This window comes from Arachis hypogaea, chromosome 15 (genome assembly GCF_003086295.3).
Source record: "Arachis hypogaea cultivar Tifrunner chromosome 15, arahy.Tifrunner.gnm2.J5K5, whole genome shotgun sequence".
NCBI lineage: Eukaryota > Viridiplantae > Streptophyta > Magnoliopsida > Fabales > Fabaceae > Arachis > Arachis hypogaea.
Genome location: NC_092050.1, coordinates 17,660,690 through 17,684,873, shown reverse-complemented (window position 1 = coordinate 17,684,873; position 24,184 = coordinate 17,660,690). Strand labels below are relative to the sequence as shown.

At 34.6% G+C, this 24,184-nt stretch overlaps 3 protein-coding genes across 3 annotated transcripts; 2 read left to right on the top strand and 1 right to left on the bottom strand.

The window, feature by feature from the left end:
• The first annotated feature begins 1,856 nt into the window (after window positions 1-1,856).
• LOC140179137 (uncharacterized) lies at window positions 1,857-2,441 on the top strand. The gene has a single exon (XM_072217776.1). It carries the CDS (start codon window positions 1,857-1,859, stop codon window positions 2,439-2,441), a length of 585 nt encoding a protein of 194 aa, XP_072073877.1.
• An 8,380-nt stretch (window positions 2,442-10,821) lies between these two features.
• On the bottom strand, window positions 10,822-11,595 carry LOC114925329 (uncharacterized). The gene has a single exon (XM_029292904.1). It carries the CDS (start codon window positions 11,593-11,595, stop codon window positions 10,822-10,824), a length of 774 nt encoding a protein of 257 aa, XP_029148737.1.
• A 2,759-nt stretch (window positions 11,596-14,354) lies between these two features.
• Window positions 14,355-16,595, top strand: LOC112749756 (uncharacterized). Its single transcript, XM_025798119.3, has 3 exons — window positions 14,355-14,992; window positions 15,790-16,050; window positions 16,152-16,595. The coding sequence occupies exons 1-3, from the start codon at window positions 14,582-14,584 to the stop codon at window positions 16,338-16,340; spliced, it is 861 nt and encodes a 286-aa protein (XP_025653904.1). The 5' UTR covers window positions 14,355-14,581; the 3' UTR covers window positions 16,341-16,595.
• The last annotated feature ends 7,589 nt before the right edge of the window (window positions 16,596-24,184 follow it).

The following is a 24,184-nucleotide window of genomic DNA, read 5'->3' as shown; positions in this document are numbered from 1 at the left end:
ATTTGTGATTTCAAGCTTCGGTTGATAAGTAAAAGGACAACTGATGGAAGACATTATAACCTACCTTCTTCTTTAGAAGTTACAACACTTTTAGTTGATCAGTACTCTAATGAGGAGGAATGCCACCGTGATATAGTTATTGAACATAAAAAAGCTGGTCTTCAAAGAATAACTGAAATACATCCAAGTTTTATGGCCCTACAATATCCTTTGCTGTTTCCGTATGGAAAATATGCCTTTAGGATAGGGATAAGTCATTTTAATAAACGAACAGGTAGAAGGTATAAACAACAAACAGTCACTATGAGACAATACTATGCTTTTTGTCTTTAATAAAGAATTGGAGAATCCCAAACTTTGTTGTGAGGTGGACGTTTATTACAACAATTCATGGTTGATGTTTATGCTTGTATTGAATACGGGAGACTTCATTGGATTAGAAATAATAAAAAATAATTGCGAGTTGAATTGTATATTGGATAAAGAGAGATGCAATCAATCAATAAGATGTAATGGCCGATATTGTTGGCAAAATAACAATATTACCTTCAAATTACACGGGTGGACCTCGATATCGAATACAAAACTATCAAGTAAATAATTAACTTATTGCATAATTATTTTTGAGAAGTTTTAAGACAACTTAAAAATTAATTAATTATTCTTTGTGCAATATTTTCAAAATCAAATATTGATAGTGTACAATTATTGCATTTTTCCCAATTTAAAAATATTGGTTGCTAATATTATGGTTAATTAAAAAAAATTATTTCATTTATGTACAAGATGCAATGGCAATATGTCTCTATGTTGGATATTCAGACTTATTTCTAACTTTTACTTGTAATCCAAAGTGGTTTGAAAATGATTATATGCTGGAAGATATTGAAGGAAAAAAAAAGCATTGATAGACCTGACATTGTCAGTCGTGTTTTTTTTATAAAGTTAATAGAGCTCATCAATGATATTAAACATCGACATATATTTAGGAGAGTCACTGCCGGTAATGTATCTATTTATTACTCTAATATTTTACTCATGTTATTTACATCTACTTTTTGGAATAAAATACATAGATATAATATTTACCCATTCTTGCAAATGAATCTGTTACCACATAAACAAAATGTTAATCTTACATGAATGATCTATCGAATGTGCAATTTAGGAGCAAATATTTATAAAAACTTTTTTCCATAGATAAAATTTAAATTTTATTTTAAAAATCCATAATTAAATGATAGGCAACACTCTCCAACTTCTTTAATCGGCAAATATTGACCTTCTTTATACAAATAGATTTGTCCTTTCAATAATTGCCTTTCACAATTCTTATCTACTTGATAAATCCTTTTAGTTTTACAATCACTTATAAAATTTAGAATCTTTAAATTTTATAACATAATCCTTATTGGATTAAATCCTTCCTTGCGGGATTTACATTAAATTCCTTTGCTATTTCTTTTTTCTATTTAAGTAATTTTTTTACTTATTCTATATAATTAATTTCATCAAAATCAGCAATTAGATGTTCCAACTTTCTTTGTTATTTAAATAGTTGTATACACAATAGAATTTCAAAAGAGAGGATTACCACATGCTCATATATTAATTTTTTTACATCCGAATGACAAGATATAGCTAGCATCTCAGGTTGATGAAATCATTTCTGCTGAAATACCAGATAAAGAAAATAATCCTATTGCTTATAATGCAGTTGATAGATTCATGGTTCATGGACCTTGTGGGGTTTTAAACCATAATTCTCCATGCATGATTAATGACAAATGCTCAAAGCATTATCCGAAAGATTTCATGATAGTACATCATTTGATGATGATTGATTCCCTATATACATGAGGAGAGCTAATGGCAGATATATATTGAAGAATGGTGTCCAACTTGACATTCGTCATGTTGTTCCATATAACAGGAATCTTTTGGTCAAGTACGACGCCCATCTTAATGTTGAGCTTTGTAACCGATCTAGATCGGTCAAATATTTATTCAAATATATCAATAAAGGACCTAATCATGCTACTGTAGTTATCTCAAATGAACAAAATTCTGCCTCCACATCTGAAATTAGAATTGAGGAACATGATGAGATAAAGGCATACTTGGATTGTAGATATATTTCTGTTTCCGAAACTGCTTGGAGAATTTACCAATTTGATATGTTTTATCGAGAACCATCTGTAGAGCGTTTATCATTCCACCTTCCTTATCAACAACCAATTTATTTCCAAGGGCATATGTCACTTGACAACATTATGAGTCGTTCAAGAATTGAGGCAACAATGGTTACTGAGTGGATGAAAGTGAATTGTGAGGACATTGAGGCCAGACAACTAACATACTCTGAATTCCCTATGAAGTATGTTTGGAATAAGAAGGAAAAGTTGTCGACAAGAAAACGTAGACCTAGATGTCTTGGATGAATGTAATATGTGCCTCCTACTGCTGGAGAAAAGTATTATTTACGTATGCTGCTCAACATTGTTCGAGGAAGTTGCTCTTATGAACAAATAAGAATAGTAGATGGTATTTTATACGACACTTTCAAAGATGCATGCTATGCACTTGGAATATTAGAGGATGATAAAGAATGGGATGATTGCCTTAAAGAAGCTTCGATGTGGGGTACAAGAAACTAGCTTTGCCAATTATTTCCACCATTTTAGTGCACTGTAAAGTGGTTGATCCATCACCTTTGGGAATCAAATCGAAAGTTATTTTCAAAGGATATTTTATACAAGTAGTGCCGCTTATTAGATCTCCCAAACCTACAGTTGTCAGATGAACAGTTGCAAAATTATTCTCTTCTGGAGATTGAGCAAATTCTGAGAAAGATGGAAAAATCATTAGAAGATTATTCAGGAATGCTAATTCCTAATAATGACACATTAATGAGCGAAATGAACAACCGTCTTATTTTTCAAGAGTTAAACTACGACAGTATAAAAATGCATCATGAATATGTTCAACTATTATGTGGTTTAAACTCAGACAAAAAAAAATTCATGATATTGTACTTCAATCTATTGATTTGAGTTTGGGCAAGTTATTCTTTGTAAGTGGTTCAAGAGGAACAAGAAAAACATATCTCTAGAGAACAATCCTAGTAAAAGTCAGGTCCGAAGGAAAAATAGCAATTGCTGTTACTACTTCTGGTATTGCGGCTTTACTTCTACCGGGTTGTCAAACTACGCATTCAAGATTTAAAATACCTTTGGACCCAACAAAAGAAGCAATATGTGACATAAAAAAATGGCACACAACTTGCTGAGTTGATCATGCAAACATCTTTAATCATTTGGGATGAGGCGCCAATGACAAATAAATATTGCTTCGAAGCTGTAGACAGAAACCTTCGTGATATTATGAAACCGTCTGAGAAGAATTGTCAACAAAGCCTTTTGGAGGGATAACTAATGTGTTAGGATGCGATATCAGGAAAATTTTGCCAATTATTCCTAATGGTGATAGACAAGACACCATTCAAGCATGTATTAAGACTTCTTATGTTTGGCAAGTTTGTGAGGTCCATTCACTACAACAAAACATGAGGTTAAAGGCAGATAATTTAGATTCTACATCAAAAGAATAGATGACACACTTTGCATATTGGATTCTTGATATTGAAAATGGAAAACATTGCCCGGATAGTGGAGAAGCATTGATGATTGAAAATATTGATAGTGGTGTTCGCTCTATTGTTGACAACATATATATCAAGATTTGGAGGGTCATGTTGGAGAATCAGATTTCTTAGTGCCTAGAGCAATCTTAACTCCAACAAATGAGACTGTTGATCTAATAAATGACCATATATTAGAAAAGATACCAGCTGAAGAAAGCATCTATTTCTCTTCTGATTCAATTTGTAAAGCAAATTTTCATGTTGAAGATCAAGACTTACTTTATCCAACAGAATTACTTAACACACTTAAATTTCCAGAATTTTCACCACACACACTAAGGTTGAAAAAAGGAGCAGCAATAATGCTTCTTAGAAATCTAAACCAAGGCTCTGGATTATGCAATGGCACAAGACTAAAAATCACACAGCTTAGAAAATGGTGAAGGGAAATTTTTTACTGGTTCAAGTGTGAGAAAAAAAGTCCTAATTCGAAGAATTACATTGTCTCCTTCAGAATTTAAGTGGCAATTTGTCTTAAAAAGGAGGCAATATCCTATATCACTATGCTTTGTTATGACAATCAATAAAAGTCAAGGACAATACCTTTAACATGTTGGGCTATACATCCCAAAGCAAGTATTTACTCATGGACAACTATACGTCGTCGTGTCAAGGGTCACAACTAGAAACAGTCTGCGTATTCTCACCACTGACAAAGACCAACCAATAGACAACACAATCTTAAATATTGTGTACAAGGAAATTTTGTAGTAGGCTTTCCTTAATTTATACAACATTAAGGTAATTTTATATAAGAAATATTAATATAGTTAACCTATCTTTTATCTTTTTTATTCATAAATTTATCTTTTACCAGTTGTTTATGCTTGTAGTACTTGATTCCATAGCAATGGCATTTGAACAAACTCATGAGAATATATCTTTTATAAAGTAAGTCATCTCTTAAATATTGTGAGTCGATGAGTAATTTCATACCAAATTCCTTTGAACAAACTTGCAATAATATATTTCTTCATAAGTAATCAGTTTTTTACGTCTGGACTAATGTTCATATGTCTTTCTTTTAAAATCCCTCATACATATTTTCTGTGAAAATGGTTGTATCTACAAGTATGACACACTTTGAATTAAGAAGGTCGAACTCCACAATGCTCCAACTGATCCGAAAATTGAATCTCAATACTTCTTTTTAGACACAGCATATATAAACATAGAGTAAATTTAAGAATGTTAGATATTTTTTCCTCTTAACTTTATACATTATACTTTCAAATTTATTTATACATAATGCTATAGTTTTTTTTTTTTACAAAATTCTTAATCCCATCATCTATAAACCATAATTTTAATCACTTAAAATTAGTCTTTGAAACATATAACAATCTTACTGGTCAAAGCTGCATTTTAAAGCTTATAATAATTTATTAGTTAGTAAATAAATTTATATCATTATTATTGCATATTACTTCACTAGCGGTCATAGAAATATATATCTGAAGGTAACAATTTCAATTGTAAATGCGGTAAAATTGAAAAAGAAATATTAGTATGAATACGTGTATGTATAATCTCCTATTTTGCTTACACTTTTTCCTTTTTTTTTAAATAAACATACCTAAATAAAAAGTATACCTAATAATGACAATATATTAAAAAGTATATACAAGTAATAAGAAAGTATAAACTATAAGTAATAAGTATTCAATTATAGCTAATAAAAAAATATTCTATTACATACATAAATTCACACATAAATTGAAATTGTAGAAAATATATATATATACAAGTAATAGAAATATATGTAAATTAGGGTGCTAAATTACCAATGACAATAATTAAAAATTAATAGTATTTAACTAAATTTGTAACCTACAAAGACATTGAATCCATATTCTTATATTTAGGGTTAAGTACTGAAATCGTCCCTAAGATCTGGGATGAAAATCAAAATCGTCCCCGACCTTTTTTTGTTATTAAAATCATCCTTAACGTTACAAAACGTTATAAAATCGTCCTTTTTCACTTCAATTTTATTTTTTTATCATATTACCCTTCATTATTAATAAAAATAATTAAAAAAAATATTAAAAAATTAAAACAACCCCCTTCCCCCTCCCCTCCCCTCCCCTCCCCTAACTCCCCCACTCCCTCCCCCAGCCCCCGCCACTCACAGCCGCAGCTCCACCACTTCCCACTCTCCACCTACCCTCACTGCCACCCCCCATCCCCAGTCTCCAACCTTCACCGCCAAACCCAGCAACTCCCCCTACCTTCACCCACTCGCCCACACCACCCCCACCGCCACCCCCCTCCCGTAACCCCCTCAGCCCACTCCCTCACCCCCCCACCCCCCACCCCTCATCCCTCATCCCTCACCCCTCACCCCTCACCCCTCACCCCTCACCCCACTCCTGACTCCCGACTCCCAACTCCTGTAACTCCCTCCACCCCTTCAGCCCATTCCCTCACCCCACTCCCGCCCCACTCCCGTAACCCCCCATCCCCTTCTTGATGCCCCTATCTTCAAAACCTCAACCCCAATTTCAATTTCAATTTTTCTTAACCAAAACAGCAAACAAAATTTAAACAGAATTAATTAAGAATCTAATTGCAAACAGGGAAAGAAAACGCAGATACAGGGAGGTAGCGACAAGGACAGCTGCAGCTGATAGGTCGCTGGCGGTCTGCGCATGACGGAAGGAGGAAGAAGGTCTGCCATGGTGGTCTGTGATTCGGTTTCTGTGCTTGAGAAGGAGAGGGGCTCTGTTCCGCTGCTCTGAAAGTTTCGTTTCAGTGAAAAGGAGAGCGAGCTGGATGTGATGGGTCTCGCACAGAGCAAAGGAGAACTGGTGGCGATGTGGTCGCGACGAAGCGTGGTGTGGCTCGCTGGTGCGAGTGATGGTGAGGACAGCAGCTGCTAGAGGTGGCTAAGGTGGTCGCCGGTGGTGGTTCGGCCATGGCGAAGGTGAGAGGAAGAGGTTGCGTGACTTGTTGGAGGGTGGTTGTGGTTCAGAGAAAAAGAAGAAAGGGATGACGGGTGGGGGGTGAGGGAGTGGGCTGAGGGGGTAAGGGAGGGTGAGTGAGGAAGTGGGGGAGTTACAGGAGGGGAGGGGAGGTTGTTTTAATTTTTTAATATTATTTTTAATTATTTTTATTAATAATGAAGGGTAATATGGTAAAAAAAATAAAATTGAAATGGAAAAAGGACGATTTTATAACGTTTTGTAACGTTAAGGATGATTTTAATAACAAAAAAAGGTCGGGGACGATTTTGATTTTCACCCCAGACCTTAGGGACAATTTCAGTACTTAACCCTTATATTTATTATATCTTGTTGTTGTAAACAATACAATAGATTTATAACCCCAATAATTAATTTATTAATTTCTATAAATAACTCATTAAATGTAATAAACATCCATATTACAAATGTCATAATAATATTATTAATCATAATAAATTTTACGTTACAAATATTCAAATTTCATACTATTTGAATTACTTATATACGTCTCTTATCACTATTCCTTCAAATAACATCAAATTTAGCACAAGAAATATATTTATTTCTGAACTACACAACATCTCAATCTTACTCAATGAAGCGTCATTCTTTGGACAATATCACCAAACAAATAGACAATTAGTTTACCAAAGTTTGCGTGGTTCGTCTATGGAAAACATTAACACCCACAAATGAAGAGGAGTCTCTTTACTTAGAAATGATTATATTAGATGAAAAGGTACAAAACAAACATATTTATTATATTTTTAAATTGAATTTAAGGAAAAATACTTTAATTATTTTTGCTTTTTATACTTTTTATATTATTTATATTTTTTATATTATTTTATAATACTTTACATATAATTGTATTTTAATATCGTTAAAATTATACTTCTTTTAATATGTTATTTATTATTCCTTTTCTAATAACTTAAAAAAAATAAATGTAATCAAATTTTTTAACTAATTATTAACTATAATTTACTAACACTGCAGGAAATACCTCTTCATGTAATTGTGAAGAAAAATATAATGAACAAATTCAAACATTTGTTGAAAGAAGAAAAATTCTATACTATAAAAATTTAAAAATAGAAGATGCAAATAATTTGTATAAACCAATTAAAGGTACAATGAAAGCAAACTTTTTACTCACAACTGTTGTAAAAGAAATTAAAGATGCAGTTTTGAACATTTCCTAACACTATTTTGAATTTGCATCACTTGAGATATTGTCTGACGGAATGGGTTAAAGAAAAATATTAATAGGTAGTTTAACTTTATACTATTTCAATTATTTTTATTAAAAATAATTTATTCAAAAAAAATTCTACACATTTTTGTTCTTTTTATTATAGATGTCATTGGAAAACTGCATACACTAGAAAAAGAAAAACAAGTAGATGTTAAAGAAAAATCTACAAAAATACGAAGAATGAAATTGATACTTAAAGAGTAAAAAAATATACAAGCAATTCATTTTTCATTTACATATATAGTTATTAACAAAATACTAATAATTTTAAGAACATCATATTAAAAGTCACGTTGTGAAAAAATCTCTCAAATCAGATAAACAAAGAAATTACAACACAAATAAAAGGTCAAAAAATTGTTGCACTCACATTAACATTGGTTAGTAAATACAAATGTACGATCTTTTTCAAAAAAAAATTATATCTATTGTTTTCCTTAGTTCAAAGAATTATATTTTATATAATACATTAAATGATACAAATACAACACCATCTTATTTTATATAACCTATTATATTATAATATTTTAGGTGATTATTCGGTCAGCACAATTTCGAGTACAAAAATTTATACCAATCCACAAACTAAAGAATTCGCACAGCTGACTTATGGGTATTTGATAACTAATAAGTCTCTCAAAAATAATTTATTTATTTAATTATTTAATTTAATAAATATAAAAATCCTAAATAGGACTGGTCAACATGAAGAAGTAATGGAAATACCAAGCCAAGACAATGCCAACACAAATCTTCATAACAGAACGATTAGAAATCGAAAAACTATCTAAGATCTAATGGTCATACAATGAAAATGGATAAAAAAAACTCACAACATGCATTATACATTCATATTTACACAAATACCATATACCTAATAATAACATAAATTGAATTTTGGAATAGAAAAATATCTTCACAATTTTAGCAACTATAAATGAAATTGATGACAAATTTGGATGGAACTATGTTGAATGTAAAAAGTGTCAGAAGAAAACATATAAAAAAGAGACAACTATATTTGTGGCACATGTAATCAAACACCACAATATCCAACAATAAGGTAACTCTATATACTTTTCATAATTCTATCTATCAGATTATTAGTTACTAATTCAATACTCATTTTAGGTTCAGAATTCAATTAAAGACTTCAGATCAAAGTGTTACAACAACTTTTGTACTATTTGATGGGGAAGCAAAAAAAATTGTTGGCAATAATTGCTTTAAATCTAATGACACTCCAAAAAAATAATGACATTGAAGTACCACCCCAATTGAAACATTTGTGCAACCTAACACTTATATTTGAAGTCAAAGTAAATTATTTTAATATCAAAGAAAGTTCTCAATAATATACTATTACTAAAACATTTGTTCCAACCAAGAACACTGAACCTCAACACCCGTTACAACAAATAAAATAGGTAATACTCCAAAAAAATCATTTATTCAAGACATCATTTTTATTTCTAATTTAAATTGATTATAGGAACCAATTTCGCCAACACTATTATCATCAGATGAAGATCACATACCCATCAAGAGATTAAGGAGAAAGAAATCCATACAAATTCAAGACACATCTTCGGAAGAAGAACATACATGCAAAGATGGAATAAGTAACACAATAGAAAGTACATACAATTCAACAATTCATAAAGAGCATGCTTTCACAAGAACCTACGACAGCAAAAAGAAAGCAACAACTCTAACAACAACCAATAAAGAAAAAGGAGAATGAGCACCATATAAGAAGACTAAGTTCATCAACTAAAATAAATACAAAAATCAAACTATCAAATAAAAATGTTACTTTGTACAACTCCAACATCCAAATTTTGTGTACTACAAATTATTTTAAATAAAACACATTTTAAATTTAACTTTAGTTTACACATATTTAATTTAATTCTATAAAAATAGCAATTTTTAATATTTATTATGTACTATAATTAATTTACCGTTCCGCACATCGCGCAGGTCTCATTCTAATTACTTATGATGACTAAACAACACATAATTAGATATTTGCGTATGTCCATACATAAATAGTTTTATATGTGTATATATGACCGTAATAAATTTAAAAATTATTTATTTTCAATAATATAATCATACTCGATTAAATATGTGTAAAATTTTTACATAAATAGTGCATGAAAATTAATTTTTATTTGCTACTATTTCACTTTCACATGTTAATAATAACATAAAAAAATTGGATTATATTTATACAATTTTAACAAATAATAAAAACTGATTGCAAATGATAAACAAGGAATAATTATACGCTTAGTCTATTAATATACTAATATTTTTTAGGGTAAAAAACGTAAACAAGCCAAAGGGAGAACAATTTGACACGAATAAGCCAAAGCAAAATCTGATTCATCAATCAACCAAAGCACATTTCTATGTAGTTTGAACCAATATGGTTCGAACTCACTTTCCAAATAATTCGAACCAAATAGGTTCGAATTACACATATAACCCATAGCCACATAATTCGAACCAATTTGGTTCGAACTCTAACTTCATAATTCGAACCAAATAGGTTCGAATTACACTGAAGAAATAGTCACCAAGTAATTCAAACTAATATGGTTCGAATTACTCAGAATTTGTTCCACACAGCAATTTAAGTTACGAACATAGTTTTCGCATCATGTCTTAATAAAACTCGTACAGTTATTTATTCCGGTGTGAATTAGACATACATTTCGTTTAAAACTGCGGAGACAGAACATATTCATTAACTAAAATCCCATTCAAAGTACATCGCACTAACGTTAACAAATTCTATCAGTCACCAACTACAAGTAAGAAAACCGATAATAGTGGAATCTAAACGCAAAATTGAAATAACAAAAGTACCAAAGCCACCAATACACCTAATCATGTCCCCGTGTGTGCTCTGCTCCTCCGAGCTGTGGGCAACTTCGACGTGTGTGGCTGGGCTGCCGACAAAGCCCACATCTCTTTGGCCGGTTCGGATCTGCCTCGTCCATATTGGTCCGTATCCGAGTGGACCTGGGACGACCCTCTCTCGCACGCCTCTTATTGGGGTCAGGGATGACAGTCGGCCCGTCATATGGTGGCCAGAAACCCTCTGGAATGGGAGGTGTGAAACCCATCTGATACACACTGAAGACTGAACTAAGACGATACACCTGGTGGACGTAAGGCTCCCATGTAAGCCGTGAGTAGGCACAGCATGCCAGTGCGTGGGGACACGGGAAATGAAGTGCCTGGAAGTATCCGTAGTCACATGTGTGAGATGCAAGCGAGACTCTGTAGCTACCCAGTGAGAAAGAACCAGTCGAAGTTGTCTCTGCGACGGTGAACTCGGAGTTATCCCTGTCGTACACAGTAACCATGAAGCACCTAGCCGTCTTCAAGTTGGCCTCTATACACTTCACCAAGTGCTGACTAAATTGTTGTCCGGTTCCCATCTGTGCCTCAGCCTCTCTCCCTTTGCGAACAAATAATTCGGCCAACCTTCCGTATGTTGCCTTCACTAGCGAGCACACAGGAAGGTTTCTGACACCCTTGAGGATCGAGTTCACACACTCAGATATATTTGTCGTCATGTGTCCGAATCTACGCCCCTCATCACAATGCTGTGTCCACAACGAATACTCAATCCGGTTCGCCCAGTCACACATCGCCGGGTCTTCGGACCTAAGAATATCAAACTAGTAATGGAACTCGACCTCGGTTTTAGCGTGCGCCACATTCACAAGTAGCCTCCTTGCATCTTTGCCCTTGAAGGTGAGGGCGAAATTTGCCGCAACATGTCGAATGCAGAATGCCCGGCATGCAGACGGAGGTAACCAGCCTCCGTCAGGAGCCTCAAGCGCGGCCTTGATGCCGTTATGCCTGTCTGAGATAACCAGCAGACCCGGCTGCGGTGTCACATGCTCACGCAGGTGGGAGAGAAAGAAGAACCACGACTCAGCATTCTCACCCTTGACTAATGCGAATGCAACAGGGAGTATGTTGGAGTTCCCATCCTGTGCAATCACGACAAGCAACGTTCCCCCATACTTGCCATACAGATGGGTGCCGTCAATACTAACTAGGGGCTTGCAATGACGGAATGCCTCGATATATGGTGGAAACGTCCAGAATAGTCTGTGAAAATAAGCTCGAGACTCGTCCAACTGTCCACCGACACGAACAAGGCTCGTCTTTAGCACTGCAACAGTACCAGGCATCGTCAACTGGACTCCTAACACCCACCTTGGGAGCTCGTTGTATGACTCATCCCAGTCACTATAGATGAGGGCAACAACCTTCTGCTTCGCCAACCAGACCCTCCTGTAAGTCGGCCTAAACCCAAAGTGTGCGGTGGTGGCATTTAGGAGCACCTTGATGCTGACGGATGCATCAGCCCTAACCATTGTCATAATGAATGCCGATATCACATGGTAATCCAAACTCCTGTGGTCGCTGGAAATGGAGGTGGCGAGACAAGTATGCGGTCCGTTGTAACGTTTAACTTCCCAAATCCCCTTGCGCTGTCGGAGACTAAGCCGAATCAACCATGTGCACCCATTGCCGAACTCAGAACACTTGCCCACATACCGGCGATAGTCAGACTCCACGACCTTGTACTTTACCCCTTGTCGGATGCTGTAAGTCTTGACACTTAACAGGGCCTCTTCTTTATCCGAAAATTGCTGACCAACCTGAAACTCTGTCAGACCTGCAGACCCTTCAGCATCTCTAGCGCCAAATCCAGTCGGCTGCCCAGGAACCCCCTCCTGCCTCATGGCATCCAAGTCCAAAGAGGAAAAATGTGGAGGGTACTGCTGCGTGCCAGAGCTAGAACCACCGCCCGCCCCAGCAGGCTCACTTGCTCCAACATCATCGCCACTGTCATCAGCAATCATATCCGGCTCGACATCATCGTCCTCTGGATCATCCAAGAATCCATCTCCAACCCCAGCCGGTGCAGCACACTGTAAAGAGGTCCGCAGATATTCCCCTTCTCCGACCTCGTCGCCTACACTGCCGTTGAGATCAACAGCAAACGAAGGGGAGGCGACAGGTTGGACGGGTGGCTCGTACGCAGGGACGGAGGAAGATGCAACGGCAGGTCTAGAGCTAGAACCGGCTACCGTGGCTAAAGTGGTGGTATTCCGGTTTGAACCCCCCGAGCTGGACACCGCGTCAACCAACTTTGCCAACAGTTCTGGTGTCCTCACCTCTGGAAACTGCCGGCGACAATGAAACATGACCTGCAAGTCCTCATCACTCCCGATCGTGAAACAATCGTACTTTACGGTTTCCTGGAGCACCGTGATTGGAAATCGATAAAAAACTTCTTAACCCGTTTCACACCTTCCAGACCAAATTTCAGCAGTACAGAGCTAACAAGGTCCTCATACCTCGTCGTAGGCCTGACGATAATACAGAGAGGATCCTTATCAGTGAACTTCACACCGGAATGAGTTTTCCTCTTAATGAATCCTCTGTGGTGAACCAATACTGCGAAACTCTCCTCACTAGCCATGTTACCCCCATCTAATGATAGCAACTCACGTTCACACCATATATATACAGCTCTGGTCCTCACTAATTCGAACCAGCCTAGAACGAAATATGGTCTGTGTAATTCGAACCAAGCTGGTTCGAATTACTTGAGGAGTGTAATTCGAACCTATTTGGTTTGAATTATGAAGTTAGAGTTCAAACCAAATTGGTTCGAATTATGTGGCTATGGGTTATATGTGTAATTCGAACCTATTTGGTTCGAATTACTTGAAAAGTGAGTTCGAACCATATTAATTCGAACTACATAGAAATGTGCTTTGGTTGATTGATGAATCAGATTTTGTTTTGGCTTATTTGTGTCAAATTGTTCTCCATTTGACTTGTTTACGTTTTTTACCCTATTTTTTAACACTTTAATAAGTAAATAAAAAATAAAATTTAGGTGCTTCAAAAGTAACTCGATGTTTTTTGCGCTCTGAACCATTAAATGCTTAGCACAACAGTATTATAGATTTATCATTATTTTCAAATTTAAATTAAGAAAGGAAAATAAAAATTAACTTCAAAATGAATTATATAAAAAGATATTTCAGAATAATTATGATACATGTATAAAAAAATTAATAACTAAACAAACACTGATATAAAATATATTTAAAAATGAATTAAATAGTATATATTTATAAACAAATATATAATAATTAATTTAGTAATTTTATTTTTTTTATATTGGTTATATTAATATAGATTTATTTATCTTATCTCCTAAAAATATATGTTAAGTTTATATATTAAAATTCTTTTATTAAAAATATAAAAAATTTAAGTTTATGATGTATTTATTTTGTATTTGTTAAATAAAAATATTTAAAATTGTTTGCTTGAGAGGATAAGAAATAACCAACATAATGCATTAAGGTAGTTAAAAGAGTATGAATATTGGTGTTACAAACAAAATACATTACGGTAGTTGGTAGTTACATAAGAACACTGCAATTTGGAGTTTGATGTGGATGAATGAATAAAATGGTGCCAAGCATTAAGACTACAATTGTGGTTCATAATTCATAACTTATTGCATTATCCTCTCTGTGTGGTGCTGCTTCATGACTTCACTTTCTCTCTCACACACACACCTTCCTCCTTCCACTGATGGCCATGGCCACCACCAATCCTTTCTCCCTCTCTTCCTCCAAATCCCACTTTCCCGCTCCTTTCTCTTCTTCTCCTTCTCGCAACCGCAAACACCCCTTTCTTCTCTGCCACCGCCATTACACCAACTCTCTTCGGCTCTGCTACTACCCTAGGTCTTCTTCTCGCCGACGAGTGGCGTGCAAGGCCGCCCAGGTTTCCGTCGCGGAGGAGTCGTCGTCGTCGGGAGGGGAGAATTGGGTGCCGGTGGTGCCGCTGGGGGCGCTGCCGAAGGGGGAGCGGCGCGTGATAATACAGGATGGAGAGACGATTCTGCTGCTTTGGTACAAAGATGAGGTCTTTGCAATCGAGAATCGTTCTCCTGCTGAAGGCGCTTACAGCGAGGGTTTGCTCAATGCCAAGCTCACGCAGGTTCTGCTTCTTCCGTTTTCTACTTTCTTACGCAATTCAATTCTATCTAGCTTAGGGTTTTTGCATAATTATAGTGAATTGTTCGTAGTTGCTGCTAAAGATGTGAGCTTGGTTAGTTCTGTTGCTCTAGAATTTAACTTCAGTTTTTTTCTTTTAGAACTGGTTAATTGTGAATTAAGATTCAAATAGAATTCAATTCATTTCATGAAATTATTGTTAAACTAAAGGATTCAATTCATGATGAAGTTACATTCCAAACTAAGAAAGGTTTGACGGATTGTATAAGGAAGATGAATGTGAAAGGAAACTGAATAGAGAGATTGTATTGCATTATGATATTCACTGTGCACAATTGATTATATATGAGGAAAGGAAAAAACCGTCCTAACTACTCAGAGATTCTGTTATACCAGAATTAGCAATAACAGAATTAACCAACTAGCTTGTGACTTAGTCATTAAGTAACAGAATTAACTACCCTACTGATTACTCTCTTGATCGCTATACTCTATTAAGGTTTAACTCATAACAGAAGAAATATTAAATTCCCGTGAATTGAATTATATCCAATTATGCATTCCAAACTCCCTCTCTATGCACACCCTGCATTGGATGAGATCATTTTTATTTCCGGTTTAAAAATTTTTGTAATTTATGGAACCTTTGGACAAGTTTTGTGAGATGAATATAGACAATCATCATGGGGTCGATATTGGTCCATGCAAATTAACTCACGATTCTGGCTAGTTTGACTTGGAAACAAGCTAATCTTTTTCCATTTTCTTTCTACTTTTCAGGATGGATGCATAGTTTGCCCAACAACTGATAGCACATTTGATCTAAGAACAGGAGAAATCAAGGAATGGTATCCCAAAAATCCTGTTCTGAGAGTTCTCACGCCTGCTCTCAGGTCACTCTTTGTGTATCCTGTGAAAACAGATGAACAGAATATATATATCAGCATGAGAGGAGGTGTGACATCTGACGCCTCGGCCGAAATTGTCTTCAGTGGGAAGGCTCAACCCGGTTTAACAGCGAGTGATGTCAATGTCGACGAGGTAACAAACAACATTAGCATTCTGTTTTGATTGTTAACTTTGGATTCATGCAAATTACATTTTTATCTTATTGCTTCCATGATTTGTGTGTGTGATTATAGGTTAGAATGGTTGTTGACGAGGATTCAGAGGGATTTGGTTTTACTGGTAAAAATGAATTGATAAATGGGAAAGCAGCTGTTATTGGCTTCCTTTTGTTGTTGGATTTTGAGCTATTAACAGGTAAGGGTCTTTTGAAGGGAACAGGCTTCTTGGACTTCATATATTCAGTATCTAATGCTCTCAACTAGATATCGTCATTGTTGTCGTCATCACCGTCACCATTTATGTGCATTTCCAGGACATAGCAACATTATACATTTATAATTATATCCTTTTTTTAGTCATCACAATTTGCTTTGGGACACCCTATATCTCAGTGTATATCTGCAACCTTTCTTTCTTTTTCTTATTTTTTGTTCCCTCTTAACTCACTTTCTGCCTCAATGTCACTGATTGTACACTACTCATAATTTGTAATTCAAAAGGGTGACAAAGTGATTCCAGAGTTTGTGTTTTTTATCCTTATCAACTTTTTCAATAATGGATAGTCATGTTCTCTAGAATCTGATTTATATTGCAATTAACAAAATTAAGACAGGCAATATAAAACACAGGAATATGGGTGGTTGAACAAGCAGTCATCAATAGCATAGCAAAGAAGTCACAAATTCACAATGTAGCAAATGTGATATGCCAAAATGTCATCAATTCCATTACAATATCTATTCTCTAGGATCTAGATTCTACTATTCTAGAAATGTAAAAACCAAGACATATAAAGTAGTATTGATGAAAAATATCGGTTATAACGTGCTCGATTCTCCTGTCTTTCTTACGTACTATTGGAACAACTATTAAGCTGGCGAATAATTTTTGGCTTGAGAGAGCAATCATGTATAGATTTTATTCCCACTTTCTCAAATTGATATCTTTAAATATTTTTTACTTGTTTTGCTAAGTGTTTCGAGGGTATTAGTTAAAGTCATCTGTGTTAGAAGTTCTTTTTAGTTATTATATACCTTTTTTAATACAATAAAAGAATTGGAAACTTGAACTCTTTAGTCTACCATTACAAACTTCTTATATTTAATACCTTAACTAGCATTCTTAAGGTACTTATTAGTTAAATTATTTTTAAATGGTTCTGTTTGTTAAGATTACTAATTAAAAACATGAATTTAATTTTCAATACATTTATCAAAAGAAATAAAAACTTTAATGACTATAATATTAAAATAAAAAAACATTTATTAGCTGAATTCTTTTTAAATATATTAACCTTTTAATAAATAAAAAATGAAAGAAATAGTTAATTTAAAAAGAAAGCAGTATCTTATTTATCCATCTTCAACCTGAAGCGTAATCTATACATGATTGCTCTTGGTATTACACGAAGATGACTTTGTAATTGGTCAATAATTACTAATTGGAGAACCTTTTACGTTCAAGAATCATACATTTAAAATTTTTGTTTGTTGATTATTGGTTAATTTAATTGAGTCCTGGTAACAAGGGTCCTATAAATACTTTCTAAAAATACTATAAATTTTGGCTAATTATTTTAATATTTTTATTCAATGCCTTTACTCCTGAGAGTATTTTTTAACTATTTTTTAAAATTTTTATTGTCTTTTCAAATTTATTCCTTTTTTTATTTATGTCCTTCAGCCTAATAAGTCAAATTTATTCCGATTTTTAACTATTTTTATCCCGTACTATCATTAGGTCAAATGCGCAAGTGTACGATGGTAGGTGGTAGAGGGAGATCAGCTACTACCTCACTGTCATGGCTGGACTCCAGGTCTGCGGCATTTGTCGCTGGACTCGGCGTCGCCTTGGATGCAGGCTACTAAGCGATAGGAGGCGGTGTCGTCGCCGTGGACGGCGGCATGTAGTTGGGGTTAGGGACCATGATGAATGGCTGGTCCGCTAAACCCGCAACTTATGGTGTGACCGGGGTGGTCGGAGTAGAGGGAGAGGATCCAGAAGTCTCGGGGTACCGGCGACTACGATTGGCAACCTAATCCGCAGCACCTCTGTCTGTCGACATGTCTACAAATAACAGTCATCAACGCAGCAATTAACACAATTAGACAATTCCAAACACTTCAATAATTCAAGACCTAATGTATTGAATCTAACCTAACTTAATCAACCTAAATCAACTAAGATTAGAAAACTAAACCTGAACTAACTTTAAAACTTATTCAAAATTGAAATTGAAATTCTAACCAAATCTAAACTAAATTAAATTGAAATTAAATAATTAGCAAACAATCTCAGTAGCAATTTCTCAGCAAAATGGTCATCGACGCAGGAAATAACAAAATTAATGAATTTCAAACACTTTAATAATTCAAAACCTAATGTATTGAATCTAATCTAAATTAATCAAACTAAATTATAAACCCTAAACAAATTCAAATTACAAACCCAACAATCACAACATTATGATTACCTATGAACCAAAAGATATCCCAATAAAGAAAATTCTAATTTTACTCTAAATCAACCTAACAGCAAAAAGTAGTTTAACTAAACCAAATTACTACCGAAAATTAAAATCTAATTAAATCATAATGAATTTAAAACAGAGAAGATTAAATTGAAAATTGAAAAAATTCCAAAACCAACCTCAGAGCAAGAAGAGTGGAGCAACGGTGGAGGTGGAGGTTGCGGCGGTGGAAGTGGCTCGCTGGAGTGTGCCTCGATGGAGAGAGCGGCGGACATCGTGGTGGTGGAGGCTTGGCTCGCAGTGGAGGCTTGACGTCATGGTGGAGAGAGTGTTGAGCACGGAGGTTCTGGCTCGCCGAGAACGGTGGAGCAGCGGCATCAGCGACAGGAGGGGACAGAGAATCGGCGAAAACGGTGGAGGCAGTGATCAGAGAGAAAGGGTGGAGACGTAAAGAGAGGAGGAAATTCGAAATGGGGGAGACGAAGGTTTGCGTTATCATTTAAGGCATGTTACCATCAGATTTTTTCGACGGCAACATTTTTCGTTTGTCCAAAACGCAGCGTTTCACTAAATAAGGTTACTATCAGATTTACCCGTCAGTAAATCCGATAGTAGTGGAGCACGCCATAATTTCCTTTTTTGCTGCCACCTGTTATCGTCGACCTTACTGTCGGAACAACAATTCTGACGATAATATTTTATCGTTACAAGTTTATAGCCAAATCCAATGGTAAATCCAACGGCAAACTCGTTGTTAATGTCCGACGCTAAATCTGACGGTAAATTCTACGGTACTCGACATTTTTCTTGTAGTGGTGAAGATGTGCTCGATGGCACAGGCGTGAACGCTGTTAGTTGTTCCCTCGCAGACTAACGCTGATGGAATGCTGACCGGTGAGCGACGGCAAGCTGGTGGCTGTCTTCCGTCAGGAGCTCTGCTGCGATGGATGACGACGCAGCGACTGGGGCTAATTGGTGCAAGGACAAGGCACGATGCATAATAGCTGCGATGGAGGATGCGCGGCGGAGAGGCGACGAGTGGGAGAGCTGGCTGCACGCGAGGAAGGGTGACTGATGGTGGTGCATCAGAGATACGACAGCGGTGCAACGTGCGGGAGGAGATTGACTAGAGGAGGAGCGTGAGAGAGAAGACAGAAAGTGCATATACGGAGTGGTTTGTGGCTTAGGGTTGTACGACGCGTATATAAAAAGGGGGCAAAACTAAATTTTCGAATTTCAAATTTAGGATTAAAAGGGAGTTTCTTGAGTTGGCTTATATCATAGTTGGTCCCTTATACTTTTCCTAATATTTATTACAACAATCCTACTAGGTAACCAACTAGGGGTGCAGCTAACTAGTAAAAAAAGAAAGCCCAATAACGAAAAAAAATTGTGCCTATTTTTGAATTATCTCTTTGGAAGGAACGTGAATTCAAATTATCACGAGAAACATCCAAAACTAAATGAATCTAAAAAATAATCTATAACCAAATGGAAACAAAAATCTAAAATCATTGTAAAACGAATATCCAAAACCTAATGAAAAGAAAGATTTGAAACGTAACAAAAAGAAAAATCCAAAACCTAACAAAAAATACATATTTTCAAAATCATTTAAAAAATTCAAAACCTAATAAAACGACACATCCAAGAATATTAAAAAAGAACATCCGAAAACTAAGAAAAGAAACATCCAAAACTATTAAAAAACATCTAAAACCTAAAAAGAAGAAAAAGAAACATCTAAAAACATATAAAAAAATACATCCATAACCTATGAAAAAGAAACATCCAAAACCTAGATGACAACGAAGAAGAATGCCGTGTATGGCGACTAGTGCACGGTTGATAGGCGGCGCTGCGTGGAACTGCGGCGGGATGAAGTGGCGGATGAGTGGCGTTCTCCATGGAGGTTGCTGCGTTCAGAATGGGCGTGCATGCAGCAGCGCTGTGTTTGCAAAGGGATGGTGCTACATGTGTACGGCGGCGGTGCGTTCACGAAAGAGGTTTGCGCGCGGTGGTGGTCGGTGACGTTGAGAGGAAGTTGAAGGCCAGATGTTGCCCGCGATCAGAGTTGGATGATGAGTGGACAGCACCGCCAAGAGGTGTAATGGATAGGGCGGACGCATGGGAGGTTGCGGCAAAGAAAGTAATTGGAGCAGGAGGTCACAGTAAGAGTTGATTTTGAGCGACTTATGTTTCTGAACCTAACTCTAGCTTTTATTATTTCAAAATCATATTTTTTTAAAAATTGTTCAAATTGACTGCAGATGGATAGAGTTAAATTACCTATACTTTCTCTTATTACACATGTTTTTCTTCAGCAGTTATTGCACAATAGTCAGGAATATATATATTTTGCACTAGTTTCTGAAAAACACATTTATTAAATGGTTATGTACGATTTTGGTCTCTAAGGTATATGCCAACATTTTTTTTGTCCTCAATTTTTTTTGTATATAAAATCGTCCCTAAGATTTAACTTAATTTTAAAATCGACATTTTTACTAAAATTTTAATTTTTATTACTAAATTATCCCTAATTAAAAAATTATAAAATAAAAAAGAAAAAAAAGAAAGAAAATGGATGAAAAGGAAAAGGGGAAGAAAATCACGCGAGGAAGGAAGGAAGAAGGGGGAAAGGAAGGTGGGAGAAGGGAAGCTTCGTCGTTTTACTCATCCTCCTCTCGCCACGCCTTGCTGCCGTCGAAGAGCTCGTGGAGAGAGAGAGAGAGAGAGAGAGAGAGAGAGAGAGAGAGAGAGAGAGAGAGAGAGAGAGAGAGAGAGAGAGAGAGAGAGAGAGAGAGAGAGAGAGAGAGAGAGAGAGAGAGAGAGAGAGAGAGAGGGTGCCTCGTTGCCGTCGCACTCCGTCGCTGCCGCTGATTCTTCTAGTCCTCGACGCCGCTTTTGGTCCTCACCGTTGTTCCTCCCTAGGTGTTTCTAATTCGTTCTGCTTCTGCTTCTGATTTGATCTTTGATCTCTTTGTGTTTTGTTCTTCTAATTTTATTGTTGTTATTGTTGGCACTGTGATGAAGAAGAAGAAGAAGATGAAAAGGAAGCAGAGATGCTTCTAATTTTATTTTTGATTCTGTTTTTTATTTTGTTAATTCATTGTTCTTCTATTTTTGTTTTTTCTGCTTCTGATTCTGTTTCTGTTTTTAATACTTTTGATTCTGCTTATGTTTCTACTTCTATTTCTATTTCCAATTTTATTTCTGCTTTTATTTCTAATTCTGCTTATGTTTTTATTTCTTCTTTTTCTAATTCTGCTTTTGTTTTTGTTCCATTGTTATTGCTGAAGAAAAAAAAAAGAGATATTTTTGCTTTATTGTTGTTGTTAAAGAAAAAAAAATAAAAGATGACTTCATTGTTGTTGCTTTTAATTCATTTATTATTGTTATTGAGTATTTTGGTAAAGAAAAAGAAGAATATAATTGTCTGAATAACGATTTTAAAAACAACTCAAACTTTAAAGACGATTTTATATTAAAAAAAATAAAAACAAAAAAATATCAATTTATACGTTAGAAACCAAAATCGTACTTAATCATTTTTCAAACCAACAAGGATGGGATATGCGAAGCTTGGACCCGTGTGGTGACCGTGTAGGACTGCAGGCAATGACCAAATTCCTAAACTTCTAATGAAGCTTCTTATTTGGATGGATCTTAATTTTTAAAATATCGTTAAATATCTGGTAATGGTCTGTGTGCGTGTCACTCTCAAAATAGGGTATATCATGAATGTTTTTTAAATCTATTAATTTTTTAATAAACTTAAAAAACGAGAAAACTTTATTTTAATAATGAGGGCGTAAAATAATTATTCGGAATAAATAACTAATACTAACAAGTAATACATAAAAGATGCTATTTATACAATTTTTTGTTTACATTTCTTTTGTAAATTTTTATTTTATCGCATAAAAAATAAATTTTTTTTCTCTCTCGCTTCTTATTAATAACTTTTAATGAAAAGAATAACATAAAAAAATATAAAAATTATAATGCACATAGCATTCGTCCATTTCCGTCTAAGTTCGATGATGCACTCTTGAAGTTGAAGTCTTCAACGATGCGTCTTATAATTCTTAAACAAAAGTGGGCACAGCTGGATCAGAGCACGTGTGCTTTTACAAGTTCTTAAAAGTTGAAGGACTCTTGAAATCATAAACCATGCAATTGCTTAGTTATTTCTAACTAGTATTTTGATTTTTGAGTAGAACCCCTCGTTTTTTTAAAAAAAAAAAAACAAAAATTATCTTTTAATAAAGAAGTAGTATTTAACTCGAGCTTTTAAGTTAATTTTGTGTTTGGTGAGAATGAATGAGCTCTTTATAGTTGAAAATGACGGGCAAAGAAAGGTATTATGTTCCATAATTCCATAATTCCAACATTGATATGCATTGTGGAATAGAAATTAAACAGAAAAAACAAATTTACACTTTTGGGTGGTCAACAAAATCATAAATCAAGTAGTGTATAAAGCTTAGATATTTGTTATAAGCTGTGGCTCTAATAAAAGTTTGAATGCCAATGCAACTTGCACTACATAGCTTGAACCATTCTCTATTAGCAATTTGCACAAGTGCAAGTGGGGGGAGGTTAAATTAAATGTATTTATGCCTCTCTATGTTTTGAGAAGTTAGGTTTAGATATTTGATGATCCCATGATTGTGACACAACTACCATGCTTTGCTTACTTCTTGACCATCTTTGCTAATATGCCGACATCATATAAATTACATTATTCTTAATTGAAAAAAAAAATTAAATCATGAAACATTTTGAACAAGGTTGATCGTGCCGTGTTGCATGTCTTGTACTATCAAGCATTCAAGATATACATAGTGGCAAGTTAGGGTTTCAACGTTGACTTTGAATTGCATAAGATTAATATATCATCCAAATTTATATATTTCTCCAAAAGCCAGTGACGCTGACTTTTTAAATTATGTATGAATATTAATAATTTAATATGAATTAATCAGTTGGGACTAACGATAATTGATTTTAACTTATGACTCGACCCATTAACAATTAAACATATTTATAAATTTTAAACTATGCAAATTAAATATTTACGAGTTGACTTGAATTCACGAATGAATTCAAATAAAAAAAAATATAATCTATAATTTTTTATAAAAAAAAGTTATAATTTATATGTAAAAAGATTACTATTTATATATGTTATTTATCTATCAATTATGATTTATATCATTTATTACAATTATATGTATAAATTATATACGTGTATCAAATTATATATCATTACTATAATGTTAAAGTATAAAATTTATAATATATTTTTAATATAAATAATTATAATAAATAATATATAATCAAACAAGCTCGTAAATTAATGAGTTTATTAAAATTTAAATTCGACTTATTTAATATATGAACTTAAAATTCTAACTTAAACTTAGTTCACAAATTTATAAACTTAACTTATTAAACTAATAACGAATTGAATTCAAGTTAATTCATAAATTGGCTTGAATCACTTCTAAATTCTAGTCCTATATACAACAAATAGTTGTAATCTCAATTTTTAACTCAAGTATATTACATACTTTAATTTGAATGAAACTTATAAAATAATTACTTTGTGAGTCAAAATTTTTAATAGAT

Coding starts and splice junctions, on each gene's coding strand:
- LOC140179137 (XM_072217776.1), top strand. CDS start 1,857: ATGAGGAGAGCTAATGGCAGATATATATTGAAGAATGGTGTCCAACTT.
- LOC114925329 (XM_029292904.1), bottom strand. CDS start 11,595: ATGTGTGACTGGGCGAACCGGATTGAGTATTCGTTGTGGACACAGCAT.
- LOC112749756 (XM_025798119.3), top strand. CDS start 14,582: ATGGCCATGGCCACCACCAATCCTTTCTCCCTCTCTTCCTCCAAATCC. Junction 14,993..15,789: donor TCAATGCCAAGCTCACGCAG/GTTCTGCTTCTT, acceptor TCTACTTTTCAG/GATGGATGCATAGTTTGCCC. Junction 16,051..16,151: donor GTGATGTCAATGTCGACGAG/GTAACAAACAAC, acceptor GTGTGATTATAG/GTTAGAATGGTTGTTGACGA.